This window comes from Tupaia chinensis, unplaced genomic scaffold, assembly GCF_000334495.1.
Source record: "Tupaia chinensis unplaced genomic scaffold, TupChi_1.0 Scaffold145208_1, whole genome shotgun sequence".
NCBI lineage: Eukaryota > Metazoa > Chordata > Mammalia > Scandentia > Tupaiidae > Tupaia > Tupaia belangeri.
In genome coordinates, this window is record NW_006205068.1 from 654,142 (window position 1) to 674,700 (window position 20,559).

The window sequence follows — 20,559 nt, forward strand, 5'->3', positions numbered from 1 at the left end:
TTGTGTGTCACCCAAGGTTGCCCTAACTCATCCAAGCAGCAAGAGGGAACTGATCCGGCTCAGGAGTGCATGTAAGAGGACAAGATGCACATCAAAACCAAAACTGCAGAGCTGAGAGGGTCTTAGAGTGATGATAGAGGGACCAGCAGTTGGCGTAATGGCTATGTCGCTGGACTCCCATGTAGTCTACCATGGTTCAACTCCCAGACCTGGTGACTTAAACTTACGCCGGGCGCGTGTCCATGCGTGCCCAGGATCCCGAGAGGAGAATGGAGGAGAAGGGATTGTGGCGTGGCCATCTCCCCTGGGAGGTGATTTCTTGCTTTCTGTCTCTCTGTCTCTCTCTGTCTTTCTGGCGAGTGCACACGCCCTATAGCAGAAACCTCTCAAAAAAAAAAAAAATACCATGACGATAGAGAGAGGCAGAGGTGAAGAAGTAGAGACAGCCAGTAGGAAAAAACATTTTCTAGAGACTTTCGCTATAAAAAGTAAGAGAGAGAAAGGCTTTTTAAGACAAGAGGTATGACAGCACATTCACATCTGCTGCAGGAGAAAGCGGAGCTTGTTGGAATAGGGTTCGTCAGCAGGCTGGGGGAAGGGACAATGGCAGGTGGGAAGATGCAGATCCTCATGGTCATTATCAGAAGCCGGGCATCCACCCTTAAAATCAGAGGGGAGGCCAACTAGGAGCACAGGTGTGGGCTGGTAGGGAGCCTGGTAGAAGGAAGGTGCAGAGTTTCTCCTTTGGTTGTATTTCTTCAGCAAACAGAACCAGAAAAGAAGAGGGAAGAGAAGCAGGTAGTTGGAATAGAGAGAAGGCGAGCAGAGAGAAGGCGGGAAGGGCCAGTGACTGTGGGCACCACTGAGGGCCCCCGTGGGGTTCTAAGAGAAGGCCACTGACCGGGGAGGGAGAGAGCTGGAGTTAACTAAGTGCAGAGTGTGAAGGGAGAGGCGGATACACTTCAGGACTGTGATGATGGACTGAAATCAAAGCCTGGAGAGATGACAAGTGAGGACAAGAGGCAAATAAGGAACAGTGAGGCGGGGGTAGGACCAGTAAGGTTCCTGATAGCTCAGAGAATTGTTAGAGTTGGAGGACCAAAAAGACTGAGCTGCAGACATTGGAGAAAGTGTTAGATATTTAAAATCCAGATTACAGACGATACAGTTGTCAGTAATAAAGTGTAACACACTGGGCCAGCAGGTGGCATAGCGTGGTTAAGGCGTTGGACTCGTACATGGCTGACTGAGATTTGAGTCCTGGACCCAGTGGCTTGAAACTCACACTAGGCACACGTGCGCACATGCCCAAATTCCAGAGAGGAGAATGGCGCAAAGAAGGGATTATGGTGTGGCAGTCACCCCCTGGGGAGATGATTTCTTGCTTTCTGTCTCTCTCTCCAGCAAGTGCATGTGCCCTATAGCAAAAATCTCTCTTAAAAAAAAAAAAAAAAACAGAACATTGTTGTCCAATAAAAGCATTGCATAGATCACACATGTAATTTACATTTTAAGGTTTCCTAATTTTAAAATGAAAAAAAAAACAGATTAAAGTGATTTTAATATTTGATTTAACCTAATATATCCAAAATATCATCTTTTTTTTTTGGAGAGATTTTTTTTTGCTATAGGGCGCGTGCGCTCGCCAGACAGACAGAGACATAGAGACAGAAAGCGAGAAATCACCTCCCAGGGGGGATGGTCACGCCGCAATCCCTTCTCCTCCATTCTCCTCTCAGGATCTTGGGCACGCACACACACGCGTCCGGCGTGAGTTTTAAGCCACCGGGTCTAGGACGCGAACCGCGGTCGACTACGTGGGAGTCCAGCGACATAGCCATTATGCTAACTGCTGGTTCCCCATATTAAGTTTTTGTATTTGGTGTAGATTTTGCATTTACTGCACATCTCATTTCAGACCAGCCACATGTTGTGCATTCAATCACCATGCATGGGACCAGCTCTGTGGTCTGGTAGTTAAGGCAGCCAGACCCCACATGGCTGACCATGTGATGCAAACACCAACCCTCACAGCTTGAAAAAGATGTGCAGGCCTGCCCAAGTGTCAACAGGGTAAAGAAATGAAGAAGATATTACAGCATGACCTCACCCCATGGAGGGTGCTTTCTCCTTCTCTCTCTCTCTCTCTCTCTCTCTGTAAAAGTTAGCCAAACAAGCTAAGTGGAAAAAGAATAGTTTTTAAAACACAGAATTGACTACAGAGGGTCATTGAGGAAGCCTTGGCAGAGAGTGGGGTCAGGGCAGTGAGTTCTGTATATGTTTGTGTTGATGGATGTGTGATGTATGCATTTGTCAAGACTCACAGAACTGTACTCTTATTATTATAATTATTATTTTTTGGAGAGGTTTTTGCTATAGGGTGCGTGCGCTTGCCAGAAAGAGAGAGACAGAGAGATAGAAAGTGGGAAATCACCCCCCAGGGAGTATGACCACGCTGCAATCTCTTCTCCTCCATTCTCCTCTCAGATCTTGGGCACACATGCACACATTCCCAGCATGAGTTTAAACCACCGGGTCTGGGACTCAAAACGCAATCGGCTACATGGGAGTTCAGTGACATAGCCATTACACTAACTGCTGGTCTCGCACAGAACTGTACTCTTAAAAGAGAATTTTACTGTCTAAATTAGACTTCAATAAACATGACTTTATGTAAATTAGAGACCCAGTGAGAAAACAGAAACAGGGGAAAAGTGGCACTCAGAGGTAACAGGTGTTTCTGAGATGGGGAGCAGGCAGGGTGGCCCTATTGATTCAGTTCCAGCTCTGGCTGGGAAGGATGAAGACTGTACTCAAGGGTCATCAGGCTGGTCTAGAAAGGTCTCACATCTCTGTCCCAGACAGTCAGCAATTAGATGCCTGTCAGAGAGAAAAGAAAATCCCCTCTGGAGAAAAATATCCCAGGCCACAGGTTATTCTAAAAGTTAAATTACTTTTTCAAATAAAATGTCCAATTAATCAGAAAGTACCAAGGCAAAAAGCGAGACAAGATAACTGAGCAGAATTATCATAAAGAACAAATATGGCTGCAAGGGCACCCTGAATAAAGCAGACCGTCAGATACAGACTGGAAAGCAACTACGCTTGTGGACCTTAAAAACTTTAGCAGGGAACTGAGAGCTATAAAAAAAAAGTGACACTGCTAATTTGAAAAAGAATCCATCAGAAACTATTAAGTCATCAGGAAAGTCATGAAATATTTTTCTATGTGAAAATGCATCATGACTTTCCTGATGACACAATAAAATTAGGAATTCAATAAATTGAGAAGAGCACTTTACATGGAGCTAGAGAGAGAATTAGCTGATTGGAGGATGCAGATAAACAGACTAAAGCATGAATGGTCAAGAAAGAAAAAATACAGAAAAAAGACATACAAAGAGAATAAGATGGATTAATTATATATATATATATATATATATATACACACACATATATATGTACACACACACACACAATTGGAATATAAGGAGAAGAGGAAAGGAGTGGGGAAGGCAAGGTATTTGAAGAAAAAAAGCAGTAACTGAGAATTTCTTCTTTTTTTGAGAGGTTTTTGCTCTAGGACGCATACACTCGACAGAAAGACAGAGAGACAGAAAGTGAGAAATCACCCGGGGGATGGCCATGCTGCAATCCCTTCTCCTCCATTCTCCTCTCAGGATCTTGGGCACGCACACACATGTACCCAGCGTGAGTTTAAGCCACCTGGTCCGGGACTCAAACCATGGTCAACTACATAGGAGTCCAACGAGATAGCCATTATGCCAATTGCTGGTCCCAATGACTGAGAAGTTTTCAGAGCTGATGAAAGGTATCAATCTACTTATTCCAGGTCCAATATCAACCAAACAAAGAGGAGTCCCATCTCTTTCTTGGGGACCTCCCTAAATTTGAGCCTAGGTCTTCTATCCCACCTGAGAGTTTCTAGTTGGTCTATACCTCTTCACCTGGCCCCTCTCTAGCTGCAGGGATAGGGTGAAGGGGTCTTAAGGGTCTTCTAGACACCTGAAATGCTTCACAAAGACTGGAGAGATGCTGAGTGACCTAGAAAAGCTTGCTTCACCTGCTCTCATGCTCCAAGAGTTTCCAGTGGACGCTGAGCTGTATGGTCAAGTGTCCAGATACTCTTCTAGCTGGGAAAAGGAACTCTTCTGGCAGTGTCCCCTTCCAAAATGCTGAGAAACAGGGTTCCTTTCCTCTCCTGGGCTCCTTCCTCCCACCTTTTCCTTCTGGGATGGTCTCCAGCTAAGTGACGGGGGCCTGACCTTCCCTGGCCTGGGGCCCCACCATGCTCACTCACCTGTGTTGAGCTGGAGCCTGCCTGAGTCCTGAATGGGGCGCGAGGAGCAGTGGATGGATGCAGCCGCCACCGAGGGCAGGCACTTGACCCGCAGGCCCAGGAAGAAGGCCTCCGTGCAGCTGCGCAGGTCGTCCAGCAGGGAGCTTCCCACCAGCCCCTCACTCAGATCTGGGGGTAGAGCAGCATTGTCAGCCCTGCTGTGTGCTCTGCTCACCTGTGACCACCTCCTCAGCACTGACCTGCTGAGTGGACGAGATTCAGCACAGAGTTCAGAGTTCACAGAAAAAAGAGACATCAGGTATGACTTTCCCAAAGGGGCAAAAGAGAAGAAACAGAATAAAGATAAATGCTCGGGAGGAAGTGGGTGGGCCTCACCTAGCAGCCAATAAATAACCTGAGTCAGAGACTTCTGGGGTGGGGCCTGAGGCATTGAAGTGGACCAGGTGAGGGGTGGCAGAAAGGAGCGAGGGAGCAAGCAGGTTTCACAGGTTTCATGACTGCAGAAAGACAGCCTGGTTGGAGAGGGAAAGGCCAAAGGGGGCCAAAACAAGGTGAGCCATTGGAAAGAGGGGTACAGCCAGGTGGTACGTTAGCTCAGATGGGCTTGGCCCAGGGGTGAAGGCTGGAGACCAGCGAGGGTGCAGGGTGTCCAGGCCAGGAGCTGGTTAGAACTGCAGATGCTAGGCCCACCCCAGGCCTCCTGACCCGGACCCTGCCTTTCAGCCAAAGGCCTGTGTCTGCACATCAGAGACCGAGAAGTGCTGCTCTGAGCATCACAAGGATGTGATGAGAAATGGGTGGTTCCAAAGCTGCTCGGGAGGCAGGATCTACAGGCATAGGTGACAGTTGGCTGTGGGGTGGTGCAGTCCAAGACCAACAGATACCTACAGGACGCTGGTCCCAAGGGGTAGGAATGGGGCCAAGGTGGACAGCCAGGGCTGGCAACAGCCGGCTTAGGGCAAGGTCAGCCAAAATCCAGCCTTCTTCTGGCTGTCAAGACGTCAGTTAGAGGGAATGGCGTGATACACTAGTGTCTTGCCACTCAGTGCTGGCCCCTTTCAATTCTCCAAAGCCAAGTGACACGTATGTCCTGAGTGGTCTTTCTCTGGCATGGTGCCCTAACCTTGGCACACAGAAGCCCAGTGGCCAGCCCTGCCCTTTGCCCTTTCCAGTACCTGGCTAAACACAGGCACCTGTTGTCTTGGCCCTTGGTCTACCCTACTTCTGTCAGACAAAGAGCCCAGAATACAGTGACCATACTGGAGTTCCTCCTATAGCCCAGTCCAGCATCTCCCAGCACCAGAGGTAAGAGACCAGCCTCAGGGTTAAATCAGCCTGTGTTCAAATCCTGCCTCTACCAATAATTGGCTCTGTTACTTGGGCAGGTCAGGTGACCTTTCCTAGACTCAGTTTCCTCACCTGATTCTAAATCTCAGCATCCCACATGGGAAGTGATTGTTATAAAGCACACAGCACAGCGTCTGGGACAGTCCTGGTTTCAACAGGTGTAGCCAGCTGTGCACATCTAGACAAGGCAGCACCTATGTGTGGAATGGCCCCATGGCCCTGGCTCTCTGGACAGTATCAGAGGTGGGTGGGAGGCGGCCTGAGCAGAGCCAGGACCCCCAGCCCAAACCCTGGACATGCCCAGGTCATCTTCCCTTGTGTTGGCTCTGCCTGGGGCCTGTGCACAGAGCTGTGTACAGGTCTGGTCTCCCAGAAAGGTCCTGATGGCTCCAGTCCCTCACTCCCCCACTCTCCCTGACCCCCATACCTATTGGCTGAAAGTAAATGTGCTTCCGGGCCAGGCTCTGCTTCCTGTGCTGCAGGGAGGCGTAGAAGGTCTCGAAGTCCTCGGGGGCCTCGGGGTGGCTCAGGAGCCAGTCAAAGGCTGTGCGGATGAGCAGTGTGCAGAAAAGGGTCCTCTGGGGGTTATAGGCCTCAGACAGGAAGAGCCTCTCGGCAGGGGAGAAGGCAGAAACGTAGAGCTGCTGCAGGGTTGAGTTGGTGGAGACCAGGGCGTCCTTCAGGGCCCGGGGCCCAAAGCTGAACTCCTGAGCTGGTCTACACTGCAGCATGGTGAGCGGGTGGGGCCTGGCTACTTCTGGGAGCCCCTGATGCTGCCCATGAACCAACCAGAAGACAGTCACAATCTCTTCCAGTACCTTCTCTCGGGTTGATCGGAGCAGCTGCTGAGGATTCCTGGCAGATGGATGCTGGCTGAGGGCTGGTGTGGCCCAGGTCTGCCTGCCACTGGACCACCCTCAGCAGCAGGGAGGAGAGGCATGGACACTCCAAGGCCACCAATGCCCTGTGGAGGGATGCACAGAAGTGTCACTGTCACTACTGAGCACACGCAAGCCTGTGGACTCGGTATGGGGGACGAAGTGACTTTCTCCAGCTACAAAGAGCAGCCATCAGAGGGAGCCAGGTCTACTCCCAGGGCATGGCACTTCTGCCCAGCCCAGGCAGGACGCTCTGTCATCTTCTTTAATGGGAGGCAGGGCCCTTGGTCCAGAACAGAGTATGGGGAAGTATTCTCTTCCTCCACAAGGCTTGTGTTTCCAAGGAACCTTGTGAGGCCATCAGCCCTGCCCCCAGAGGGCAGGACGCCCTTACAGCAACTCTGACACTCACTATTACCCACCCTGACTGCTCTGAGCCCTCAGAAGGGGATGTTCAAAGAAAGAGCCTCACCCATTCTTTTGGCTGAGACCCTGTAAGGCAAGAAGTGCACCCCCAGGTAGGAAACTCAAGGTTCTTCTCCCCTGATAACAAGGTACACCCCATCACCCAGGTCCCCTCCATCGCTGCAGCTCCTCTTTATCCCAGCTAAAGGCTTTCCTGGCAGACGGGCCCTGTATGCCACAGGGAAGCCTATGGGGGAGGAAGGCAGCCCCAACATCTCCAGACCCAGACGTTTCTGGGGCCCACAGTGGGGCAGGGTGAGACGCAAATTAAGTAGTCAGGGTCAGGCACACGTGCCAACACAACAGCAAGCTGTGAACGTGAAGGCATGAAGCGTCAACAAAGAGGCGTTTAACCACAGGGACAGACAGGCGGAAGAGGGGACTTTGAAGAAGGGCAGATGGGCTAGGAGCCCCCCATGACAAAGTCACTCTGCAGACCAGAGTTTCCCTCTGAATCAGAAGCACTGACTGGCACATTGATGTGAATCAGAAACACACACCTGAAAAGCTGCCAAGAAAGGTCTGGCCCTGGTCACAAGCCAGCTGGGGGCCTTCCTTTGTATCTCAGGCCAGAGCTTTAAGAGATGGTGGAGGACAGGCAGGGATTGGGCAGGGGTACGGGGCGCCTCACAGAGCAGAGATAAAAGGGAGGGGAAGGTAATAGGGGAGAACACCAGAAGGCAGAGAAAAGACAAAATACACACAAAATACCAGTGGGCCCAGGACTAGAGAAAGCCAAGCTAGGTACACAAACCCATACCGCAAAGAACATAAAATCGTGGGACCTCCCAGCCCTAACTGGAAAACCACAGATGAGTCCTGTTTGGGAAGAAAGAAGAACCCTACATCTTTTTAGCTAACCCAAATTTAAAGCATTTGTATGGGAAATAAATTTATATATGTTTGTACATACACATTTGTGTATATATATGTTCAAATAGAAAGAAGGGGGGGGGGGAGTGGGGATTAGACGGAGCATCCCTGATCTGAAAATCCAAAATCCAAAATGCTCCAAAGTCTGGAACTTACAGAGTGCTTACATGATACCACAAGTGGACAATTCCACACCTGGTCTCACAATAGGTTGCAGTCAATGCTGCAGTACAGAAATATTGTGTAAAATTACCTTCAGGTCAGATGTATAAAGTGTATATGAAACATACGTGAATGTTGTGTTCAGACTTGAGTCTCATCCCCATGGTATCTCAAAATACATATGAAAATATACCAAAATTCAAAAAACTCCCAAATCTGAAACTGATCCCAAGCATTTTGGGCAAAGAATATATAACCTGTACATAATTTATAATTTTCTTCTTTAAAGAATTACATACACAGGGCCGGCAGGTGGCGTGATGGTCAAAGGTGCTGGACTCCCATGTGGCTGACCACAGTTTGAGTCCCAGACCTGGTGGCTCTCTCTCTCTCTCTCTTTGGTCAAATCTGAAAAATAATGATAATAAGTAAATAATTTTCAAAAATAATTCCATACATAGATACACATCTGTACATGTGTATATGCAGAGAGAGAAAATCTCTCCAAGAGAAGGAGCTGGCTTAAATGAGGAGAGGGGCTAGAACCGAATTGCCACTGAGATCCCTCCCAATACAGAGACCTTCACATACTTCCTTTCTCCCTATATATATCTTACAAGCTTCAGATCTCACTGCATGTTTAATCTTATACCTTTTTGCATCATTTACTATGCAACATCTCCCCAAATTCTTAGACATTTGATTAAAATGCCATTTTCAACAGCTGCCCCAAAATGCCATGATGAGCATCTCTACATAATTCTGTGTTTCTGTCTCCTTAGGGCAGATTACTAGAAGGAAAAAATATCACATACGATGTTTAAAGGGTCTTAATTTGTATTGCCAAACTGCTCTCCAGGAAGGTCACAGTAATTTACAATCCCACCAGCCTTCAAAGTCCTAAGTAGTCCGCAACAAATAAAAATACCCACCAAGAGCACTGGAACCTGCTATGTTCCAGGTGAGGCTTCATCACTTTCACGACCAGAAAAGTGGGTACAGTTCTCACCCCCATTTCCAGGAGAGTGGAGTAATGCTTAAAATAACTTCAGCAAACCCTCACTGCTCCTCAGAATGAGTGGAGGGATTGCAATATGCCAATTCTCAAGCACCACGGTTCCCAGCTCTGAGCAGCAGACCCTGAGGAGCTCAGGGTCTATACAGACCTAGCCCATGCCCACTGCCAGCATCCAGAGTGACCTTCCTGTGCCTGCCTGGAGGGCTGGTTGGAACAGGATGAACAGCCTACTTCTGGGCTGGGGCGGGAGAAGTCAGATGGAGAGGACCAAATTCTGTGGTAATGGGAACAGCCACAGTGGGCGAGTTTTCAGGAGGTGGAAGAGAATGCAAGGAGGAACAGGGAGGTGAGGCCCAAGTCCGCCAGCAACAGACAAGAGACACAATTTGTGTTTCCAAAGGAGACTGGGCAGGGTTCTAGTGCAGGAGCTCACGTGGGTGGGTTCATTCACTAATTCAACTGATAACTGTTTCATCAGGGATCTCCAGAGAAACCAAACTGATAGGAAGAAAATATGCATATATATACACACACACAGTTATATAGATAAGAGAGATCTCATGAGGAATTGGTTGAGAAGTTCCACTGTCTGCATCTGTAGGCTGGAGACCCAGGGAAGCTAATGGTGTAATTCAGTCTAAGGACCTGAGAACTAGGGGGGGGCTGACGGAGTAAATCTCAGTCTGGGAGCAGGAGAAGATGTCTCAACTCAAGAAGCAAGGCAAGAAAAAAGGGATGAATTCCTTCTTCGTCTTCTTTTTCTTCCAGCCTTCGAAGGACTGAAAGGTGCCACATCTGGGAGGATAGTCCACCTCACTGAACCTATAGATTTAAATGCTACTGCATTTGGAGATATCCTCGCAGACGCACCTAGCAGTGATGTTGAATCTGGGCACTCCGTCCAGGCAAGCTGATGTATGAAAGCACCATCAGCTACTCAGTGCCTGCCCTGTGCTGAGGCTAGGCCCACAGAGTGGCCAGAACAGATTGCCTTGCAGGGCTTGGATTCTAGGGAGTTAAGGTTGGTGGTAAAAGGCGCAGAACGTAAAGTCCATATATATGTTAGAAGGTGACAGCTGCTATTGGAAAAAGAAAGGCCAGAGTGGTGTAGGGAGTCAGAAGTGCCAGACGGGGGCCAGCAGATGGCATTATGTCTCTGGATTCCCACACCGCTGACTGCAGCTTGAGTCCCGGATGTGGAGTTTGGAACTTAGAGAGTGCTGACATGATACCACAAGTGGAAAAATCACACCAGGTGTGTGTGTGTGTGTGTGTGTGTGTCCAAGACCCTAGGAAGAGAATGGAGAAGGGATTATGGTGTGGCCATCCCCACTGAAGGGTGATTTCTCACTTTCCCTCTTACTATCTCTCTCTCTCTCTCTCTGGTGAGCATATGTGCCCTGTGGCAAAAACCTCTTTAAAAAAAATAGGAGTGCCAGGGACCAGCAGTTGGCATAATGGCTGTGTTGCTAGACTCCCATGTAGTCGACCGTGGGTTGAGTCCTGAACCCGATGGGTTAAAACTCATACCAGGCGAGTGTGTGTGCGTGCCCAAGATCCCGAGAGGAGAATGGAGAAGGGATTGAAGTGTGGCCATCGCCCCTGGGGGATGATTTCTCGCTTTCTGTCTCTCTCTGACTTTCTGGTGAGTGCAAGCGCCCTATAGCAAAAACCTCTCAAAGAAAAAAAAATAGAAGTGCCAGAGGACTCCATGGCCATTTCCAAGAGGGCAATCAGAGTGGGCTTCATGGATAAGGGGAGACGAAGGAGTGAGGGACAATAACAGGCCAGGGTGTCCCAAGCAGAGAGTATGCATGCAAAGGCCCCACTGCATGCACGGCCACGTGGGACTCAGCAGGTAGTTGTAAGAACTCGAGGCTTTATTCTGAGCTGCTAGGCTTTGAGCAGAGGAGTGACATTGAGCGTAGTGTCCGGGAACCCCATCCAGGTGCCAGGGAGTGTGGAAGCAGGACCCTTAGCAAGCCTTAGGAATGATCAGCAGGCTAGAAGGCCTTGGCAGTCAGGGGGTTCTAGGGCTTGGGCAGAGAAGAGGTGTTCAGGAAACCTTGAGGCCTGAATGCCCTCCACATGAGCTGGGACTCTGGCATGAACTTAGCCCTCTGATTTTTAACCACACGGTGCCTGGGTTCCTCCCCAGTTAGATGGGCATGGTCCTACTGGTTTCCTTGCCCTGAGTACTGTTGGGCCAGCAGAAAGCAGGAGGCCCTCGGCCCATAGTGAGGCCGGCACGCCGTCCAGGCCTCTGGTATCACGCGCATCTCGGCAGCCTATTTTTAATCTGGATACCGGTCACACGACCCGCTGATGTGCACCTCACTCTGCCCGTCTGTTCACAAACACCCTCACCCACCACTCTGGGGCGAGAGGCTCTATCGCTCACAGTGGCCGTTGCCTCATTTCCTCTGTGCTGGAGAGGCTCAGAATTCTACTTTCTGTCATTGAGAATAGCCTAGAAATGTTTTCTCTAAAGCAGCCCAGGGCCTTCCAGATGCCCGAGAGGGTCTGTGTCACAGCTTTCTAGAGGAAGTGGAAATGAGACAGATCTCAGCATTCAAGGGTGGCCTGATTAACATCCCTCCTCACAAGGCCACCATCTCGTAAATCCCTCACGGTCACTTTTCAACCTAACACTTCATCTGACCTCCACCAAGACCCTGAGATGTAGTTACCAATATTGACCCGTTGTATTGCCAAGGAGACAGGCCCAGAGAGGGAAAGTCGTTTGCCTAGGGGTGCACAGCCCCCGCAGGTCCCGACTCCCAGTATGGCACTCCTCGCTCCAGTCTGCATTTGCAGACCTTCTCCTGTGTGGGGGCAGTATTTCCTGCTAGCATCCCCTCCCCCTTTCCTGCCACAGACCTTAGTCAGGAGCTTCACTGCCAACACACCTCTCTACTCCTGGCAAAGCCTCAGAAGTGAGAAATCCCTCCTTCTTGCCCAAAATTCAGGGGCCATATCATGCTTATCTCAGGCGTGACTTGGACCTCAGGTTCACTGCAGCCATTTAGAGAGGATTAAATCATAAGGCAACAGGAAGGGTCAAGTTTTTGCCCTGATGAACCAGGAGGACGAACCAGGAAAACAATCCCAAGTTGGCCAGAAGCAGTCAAGAGACATGAAATCCACATTTCCAGAAAATGTTGGTGCTGGTTCTCCTTGTTTGGGTCTTAAGGCCCTTTATACTCTTCAAACCTAGTAAGAACCCCAAAGACCTTTTGTGCAAGTTCTACTCTTCAGCATTTACTGTGCTTGAGCTTAAAATAGAGAGGTGTGCAAAACACAGGAGCACAAAGTCCTCCCTCCACCCATCATCAATCAGAGCAAAGGCATCACGTGGCCTCTGGAAAACACTGTATGCTCGTTTGGGAGGACAGGGTGAAAACATTTAGTATTTTGTGAAAATAGTTTTGACCTTGAGGGTCCCCTGCAGAGGTCTCAGGAATGCTCCTCTCCCCCAGGATCTTCAAAACGCACTTTGAGTATTACCATTTCCCCTCTAAATCTCCCTCCCTGGGACAGCTGTTTGCACAGTGGTAAGTGCCAGAGAAACATGACCAACACCTACCAGAGTGCACTGTGCTGCTGGGACCAGCCAGCCTGAGCTCAGAGCTCGGAAGAAGCTGCAGCATTAGCTCTAGACCTGAGAGCTGAGGGACAAGGTCCAAAAACAGCCACCTCCCATGCTGAAGGGTGGTGTGACAGGCTCCAGGCTGGACATGGGGCTTCCCAAGTCCCTATATCCCTCCACATGGGTCCTGCTCAATCTGCCCAGGTCCCATGTCCTCTCAATTAGCCCATGTGGCCACATTCTTCTGTCTGTGTCACTAAGGGAGGCCCCCACCCTCAGCACCACCTGAGTCCTTCCATCCTGCCAGGTCATTCCTGCACAAAGCCACTCCTCACGTAGGGCTGGAAGCCGTGCATGGACAGAGGCTGAAGACCTGTCCCTAGCAGCTGGGGGTGCCCTTGAGGAAGGAGCTGTAATTAGCCCAGGGTGGCTTCCTAGCCCTCCCTGCCACTTTCCAACCCATTCATCTCAACAACGATGGATGCTCTGGAGGGAAAACTCCAAAACAGCTCCTGGCTATCATTTGGCCCCTGCCAGTCTGTCACACTCCTCTGTTAACTACCATCATGATGGCAGCTACCATGTACCAATGCCCACATCACCTGACACTCGACCTGTGTCATTCAAGCCTCATGACCTTGTGGGGCTACTGCCATAGTCCCTATGTTTCAGATGGGGAAACTGAGGCTCAGAGATTTTGAGTGACTCAGCCATGGTCCCATAACTGGGAGATGGTCGGGCCTGGTCCCAAAGCTATACCTTATGTTGGAACCCCAACTCTTAGCATGCTGAGGGTGTTCCAGAAAAGGAGAGCTAACAGTGAACTGGGGGTAGGATGTCTCCTCTCTCAAAAGCAATGAGCTATCTGCCCTGCCACTGCGAAGGCCATGGCCGAACTTCTCAGCCAGCTCCCCTTCCTCTGAGGCACCCTTCTCCTCCTCTGGCCTCTGTTTTGCCCAGAGCCTGGTATAGGGCATGTCCTTGTACGTCCCCCACAGGGGAGGGTCTGCCACTCCAAGCCTCAAGGGCTACCTGATTGGCCAGGTAATCAAGGTCAGGCCGCCCCATACGGAGCAGTCCTGGGCACTTGTTCTCCCCCATCTGACTAGACAGATGCCCAGCCTTCAGGCAAGAAACCATGCTCTGATTCTTGTTATTCTGAATGCGCTTTGCAAAACACCCAGCAGCTGCATTGAGCCATTCATTAGCTGACGGCCCAAACCTTCAAGGAGTTCTGAGCAGCCCCATGCAGAAGGACATGGCAGGGCTGGGGTTTCACACTTCTCAGAGGGTTTCCATTTGCTAGAGAAGAAAGCCAAGGGCTCAGACCACAGGGGCAAGGGCCTCTTGTGTCAGACTCCTGGCTTCCTGTTGATGTCCCCTGGCCCACAAGCCCCATATTCCACTGACAGTTTCCTTCCCATGACAGGGGCTGGGAAGGACCTCGGTCACTCCCTCTCTACCACCACCACCCCGACCCTGGCAGTTTTGTGAAGTCTGGCATCTCTGTGTAACCTCATCGCCCTCCCCTTTCTGATTTGGAGGTGCTACCTTACTTTTGTGAAGGGAAACCTCCGTTTCTCTCTCTAACGAATACCTGGCAGTGGCTGAAGCCCCCTCCCGGACACACACAGGCTGGGAAGGAGGCCTTGGGTGAGTGATTTTCCAAGTTCCTGGAGGCTCACCAGGGACAACCCACACCCACCGACGCGCCCCTGCCAGAAATGCCTTCTTTCGGGCGCCTCGCCCTGGAGTCTCCCACTGCCTGTTTGTTCCCATCTGGAAGATGACAAATGAAGATGACAAACAGTGCGCAGATCTCCCCGGCCTGGCGAGCCGATGGCGGTGACTGGGTGCTGAGCCCCTTCCCTTGCCTGGCCTCGCTGAAGAATCTGGCCGCGAGCTGTCCCGACGCCTGACGTCCTGAACCCCGCGCCCAGCTCAGCACTGCACCAAACCCTCGCTTGGCGCTCCGGCGGACCCGGGCTTCCCCACCGCCTGCTGAGTGCGCCCTTCGCGTCCCCGCCGCCCGGGCGTCCTCGGGGCTTGCGCGGGCCAGGACCCGGCACTGCGGCGCGGCAGGGGACTGCCCAGTGCCACCCAGCCTGCCCGGAGCACAGCGGTCCCTTCTCGGTCCCCGCGCTCCCAGGTCCTCCGCGCGCACCTCCTACCTCGCAGCCCCGCGCCCTCTGGAGTCGGCAGAGGCCGAGCTGGGCACAGCGCCGAAGGCAGCGTGGGCAGTTGGCGTGGACCACGAACCTCGAGGAGGTCCCAGTGTGACGTCAGCACGTGGGGCAGGGACCGAGGCGGGACCGGGTCGAAAGTGCTGTGGGGCCGCTGGCGGGCGAAGAGGCAGGGCGGAGGGCCGGTCCGGCTGCGGGCGCCACACCCTCCCCTGCGCTCTCTCACCAGCCGGCAGCGTGCAGACGCCCGACTTCTGCTGCCAGCGCGCAGAGCTCGCGTGGGACACTCCTGACACTCCCAGAAATACCTGGGGGAGGGTGGAGGGCCAGAGATCTTAAAGTCAAGCAGGTGAGAGAGGGAAGCGCAGCTCCCTGGGTTAGCCAGATGAGAGAGGTGAGTTGAGCCGAACAGGCAAGGCCCAGGCATCCCAGCTACCCCAGCAATGTGGGAGTGTGACCCCAACACATAACGCATAGCCCGGACCTGTCATCAGGCCCCCTGGGAACTCCCCCTCCATTAGACCATCCCCCCATTAGACTGTAATCATGATTTGTTTCATCTGTATGCCCAGCACAATATTCTATTCTAACGCTTTACGTGTATTCTCTCCTGTCAGCCTCATAACAAGTCTGTAAAATAACATCCATTTTTGTCCCCATCTTAGGGATAAAAAGCTAAAGAGTAGGGGAGGGGATAGGTTCAGAGCTGCCTAGCCTCATCAGCCCCGTCCTAAGCCGCAACGCAGATCGGCAGCCAGCGACCGAGCCCAAGGCAGAGAGTAGCAGCACATAGCACGCGTTCACTAAACCTCTGCAGGGAGTGAAGTGAGTCCACCGAGACAGTCTCCGGACCAGTGGTCTGTACCTGGGAAATGAAGGGCAGCCTTGACTATGGAGCCCCCACAACCTTTCAGCCTCAGGCCGGGCACATCCCCAGGAGAAAGGGCACCCAGCTGCCTTTCTGGTCCTGCCATGAAATTACGCCACTGAGGCCATCAGCCCCTACCACCACCACCACCACCACCACCACTGCCGTGTCCCTCCTCCATTTGAAAGCTGGATTTCAACATACAGCTTCCGGGAGGCAGCACAGCCCTGGGAACCATTCCCCAGCAGAGAAAAGGCCCCCTCAGCTGTGGCTAGGATTGGCAAGAGTTTATTTTTTTTTTTTTTTTTTCTTTTTTGAGAGGTTTTTGCTATAGGGTACATAGAGACAGAAAGTGAGAAATCACCCCCCGGGGGGATGGCCACACCGCAATTCCTTCTCCTCCATTCTCCTCTCAGGATCTTGGGCACGCACACACACACGCCCAGAGTGAGTTTAAGCCACCGGATCCAGGACTCGAACCGTGGTCGACTACATGGGAGTTCAGCGACCCAGCCATTACACTAACTGCTGGTCCCGGCAAGGGTTCCTTTTGAGTCTCACCTTCCTCTTCCAGAACATGGAGGCCATGACAGTGAGGACCACAGAGGGCTGTGGAGCAGCTGCCACCCCAGGCAGCTCAGAGTCCTCTGCACTTTGTATCACCCTTGTTGGTGCAGGAAGAGGGCCCTGGCAGTGGCTGACAGTTCCCTCCTGCAGCTCGGTGCAGTGACTCTACAGTAGTGCAGGGCACCATCCTGAGGTGTCCTCGTTCCCAGGAGAAAATGGCTCAGGTCACAGCTCCATGGTCCTTCCTGCACCTCCACTGACACCTTTTCCATCAGCCCAGATCCCAGGACCTTGGCAAAAAAGGGGAGGGGCCAGTGAGTAGCAGGGCAGACTCTCAGGGGAGCTAGCCTGGGAGATCAGGTCATTGTGTCCTCAAATTGGTGCCAAGATAGCCAGGCCTGTGGGACTCTTCCTAGCACTCAGAGTCTTCCAGTTGTTCCACTGATGTGTGATGGCTGTCCTCCCTGGCTACCCTCAAGGAGAAGAAACTAAGAGGCAGAGCCCTGATGCTGCTGATAGGCAGCCTGTTCTGCTGTCAATTGTGAGGCTCAGCCTCTTCCTGCCTGGAGTCTGGGAGATGCCCCCACCCTTAATGGCTTAGTGCACTTGAGTGGATTTCTGCTACTTAGAACCACTACTGAAGACAGGGGCTGTCTGGAAAGAGTTTGCAAGGACTTCCCACCAAGCCCAGATTGGTTCCAGAAGCACCCTGGGCCCCAGGGTAAGAAACAGCCCAAGCAGAACCAGTGGTCAGGCACTTGAATCCTGGGTCTGTTCCTTGGGGACCATGAGGCCTAAAAAAGTCACTGCCCTTCTTTGAGCTGTTTCCTCTCCTGTTAATGGAGATGCCAAAATCTGGTGGTCTTCACAGAACAGGGGTGAGGGGCTGTTGCCTGCAGAGTGCTGGCCAGACTGAGTTTGGAGCCCAGCATGGGACACGGCTCATTAGCATGGGACATGCTGAATGCCTACTCAGGAGTAAGGTTCCCCCAACACCAGACCAGAGAGTCCAGACTACATGGTCACTTCCTGCAATGCTTCTCCAAGCCAATGGGGAAGAGATTACTGTTATCCCATTTGCTTACAGACCAGGCAGCAGAGGCTCAGAGAGCCATGGTCACACAGCTGGGAAGTGATTACCTAGATAAAAACTGAGGTCTGGGGCCAGGTGGTGGTACAGTGCTAACACACCTGGACCCACATAGGAAAGGGCCAGGGTTTGCATCCCAGGACTCCCTGAGCATACTGGTGCACCTGTGGTCCAGGCAGGCTGAGATGGGGGGTGAAACGTGGAGTGAGGGCCCTGTTAAGTCTCTCTCTCAGAAAAAGCAAATAAATAATAAATAAATAAAGTTGTTTGGTTTATTCTTTGTTTTTTTAAATAGTAGGTATCCAATAAATCTTTGCTGCCTGGAGCAATACATTAAACTAGGGTCCCCAACCCCTGGGCCATGATGGCTTGTTAGGAGCTGGGCTAAGAGCAGGAGGTGAACAGTGAGCCAGCGCTCAAAGCTTCTGTGTTTACATCCGTTCCCCAGTTCGCCTTCGCTAGTACAACTGCCTGAGCGCTGCCTCCTGTCAGATCAGTGGCAGCATTAGATTCCCGTAGGAGCACGAACCCTATTGTGAACTGTGCATGTGAGGGATCTAGGTTGTATGGTCCTATGAGAACCCAATGCCTGAGAGGTTGAGATGGAGCTGAGGTGATGCTAGTACTGGAGAGCGGCTACAAATAGAGCATTTTGGTGACCTGTAAAATTATTTCATTAGATATTGTAATGTAACAATAGAAATAAGGTGCACATTAAATGTAATGTGCTTGAACCATTCCAAAATCACCACTCTCCCTCCAGTCCACGGGAAAATTGTCTTCCATGAAAAGGTGCCCCTGGTGCCAAAAAGGTTGGAGACCACTGCATTAAGCCATCAAGGAAATTTATGGAACCTATGTAGCTCTTTCACTGAGGTTCAGCTGAGGTCATTTATTCTTTTTCCTTCCTTTTTTTTTTTTTTTTATTTTTTTGCTATAGGGTGTGTGTACTCACCAGAGAGAGGGAGAGAGAGAGCGAGAAATCATCCCTTACCCGATGGAGAATGGGCACTTCTCCATCTCTCCCTTTGGGGATCTTGGGCATGCACACACACGTACCCAGTGTGTTTTTCAAGTTACTGGGTCTGGGATTTGAACTGCACTGTTGGCCATGTGGGATTCAGCTTCCTCAACCATCATGCCACCAGCAGGCCTCATTTATTTTCTTAACAAACATTAGCCACCACCTCTGGGCTAGGACTAGGAGAGGGATGAAGAAGGCTCAGTCTAAGCCTCCTGGACACCCGAGGGACCCCTGAAGGTGGGAAGCAGGTAGCACTAGGGAGAGAGGTGTGCAGCAGCCATGTTTTAGGGCCACATTGTCCCAGTTCTGCCCAACCCTTAGTTCTAGGTTCTTCTGCTCTGACACACTGGTCTGGGAAGGCCAGAGGGAGCCCCAGAGCAGCTGGGTGTGCCACTGAAAGGCTTCCATGCTGCCCATCCCAAATGGACTTGGGCGGTGCTCCAGCACTGAGTCACATGCCCCCTCCTGGGGCTCCGGTGCAGCCCTCTGGCAGGGAGTGCTTATAACCCAGGCACCCCAAACCTCAGCACTGCTATGGGCAGGATTGAGCTCACAACTCAGTCTGGGATCCTGGAAGCCTCACATGCTTATTTAGGGTTGTGCTCCAAGCTCAGGTTAGCAAGATGGAAAGAAGGGGGTCATTGTTCCTTAACATGCAGTTCAGTGCAGGCTCCCAGAGACAGTGCAGCCTAAGCGAGAAAGCAAATCAGAGACCCGTGGGGTGCAGACCAGTTGTGGCTTCACTGTTCAGCGAGAGGCAGGAGGACATCAGCATCTGGACGTGGATCTCCCCCTCCTCCCACAGCCCTGCCAAGTTCTCTAATCAGTCACTCTTCCAGGGAGGACTCAGATGGAAAAAGCACCCATGGCGGTATGTGGCGGAAGGGGGTGGGGGCAGAGGTAGCTCCAGGACTACCAGACAGAAGGCTCCTGGGGCCAGCTAAGGAAGGCCCAGGGGAAGATGGGGAAGATGGGGAAGATGGGGAAGAGGCCTTGGGACTTGGCACTAAGAGGTTGCTTGGCCTTCTTAGGATAAACCTGTCCTACAGAGTAGGTTTCCAAGCTACATGGCAAAGGGATAGCAGCAGCTCAGGCAGTGGAGAGGGAGGGCTGTAGGAAGTGGGATGGGAGAATTATGGGGAAAGGGGCAGACACTGAAGACCACATTTTTTAAGTGGGGGTGACTGAACTGGGTTCTGGGCTGGGGTGGAGGCTGGAGTAGAGGCTCCAAATGCTACCCAAGAGCAGGACAGTAGGCACCCATTCTTAGGGGGCAGAGAACATCGATGAGAGAGCTATATTAGGCTACATAAATTTACTTGACAGTTTAATGTATGTCTCCATGCAGCAAATATTTATTGAGCATCTACTATGATCACAAAGTCACAGTGATCCTGGATGGCAAGCAGGTAAGATGGGCTCCCAGAGCACTAGAAGTAAGGACAGGAGTCAGCCCATAGTCTAGTGTGGTTAAGGAGCTGGATTCCACATGGCCAGCCACTGTCCGAATCCCAGTCCCGGCAACTTGAAAAGCACCAGGCACATGTGCATGCCTGACCCAAATCCTGACAGGAAATAGAGGACAAGGGATTATGGCATGGCCATGCCCTATTGTGAGGTGCTTTCTGTGTGTGTGTGTGTGTGTGTGTGTGTGTGTCTCACTGGTGAGCACAAATACCCTGTGGTAATTAAAAAAAAAAGTAAGGGGAATTAATATTCAGTTATTAGGAGGTAGATAGGACCCTGGGTTAGGAATAAGTAGGTCCCATGAACAGGTGTGTGGGGTGTGGACAGGCACTCCAGACTCTGCCCAAGGCCACTTGGGTGATCAGAAAGTACCTGGGGGGACCTGTCCACCCCTACTCAGTCCCTTCTAATTGGATTCATCTCCCAGGGGAAGTTTCCCCACAGTGCTCCTCATCCAGGCTTGGAGGTGGCTCTGGGGACATGGAAGTCCCCTTCTGGTGGCCCACCTGTTAACCACTACAAGCTAACAGGAGTCTCTACCCCCCTCCCTAATGCTGCTCCTGTCTAGGTGCCAGCCAGAGGGAGAGATGGGTTCAGTTTTCAAGACTCACATGAGAAAGGGCCTGGGGCGGGACCAGCAGTTAGCGTAATGGCTATGTCGCAGGACTCCCACGTAGTCAACCGCGGTTCGTGTCCCGGACCCGGTG

The 20,559-nt window shown here is 51.5% G+C and overlaps 1 protein-coding gene across 2 annotated transcripts in view; it reads right to left on the reverse strand.

The window, feature by feature from the left end:
• The window catches only part of AMZ1 (archaelysin family metallopeptidase 1), a 35,498-nt gene that overhangs the window by 6,351 nt on the left and 8,588 nt on the right, over positions 1-20,559 (reverse strand). Inside the window, exons 1-3 of one of the 2 annotated variants that reach the window (XM_006167840.2) lie at positions 14,825-14,910; positions 6,096-6,632; positions 4,322-4,489 (exon numbers count right to left, since the gene is read on the reverse strand). In XM_006167840.2, the coding sequence (XP_006167902.1) occupies positions 4,322-4,489; positions 6,096-6,399 (472 nt within the window). In that variant the 5' untranslated portion in view covers positions 6,400-6,632; positions 14,825-14,910. Of the gene's footprint in view, positions 1-4,321; positions 4,490-6,095; positions 6,633-14,824; positions 14,911-20,559 lie in introns of those variants that run through there. The other variant, XM_006167839.2, reaches the window with a different exon arrangement.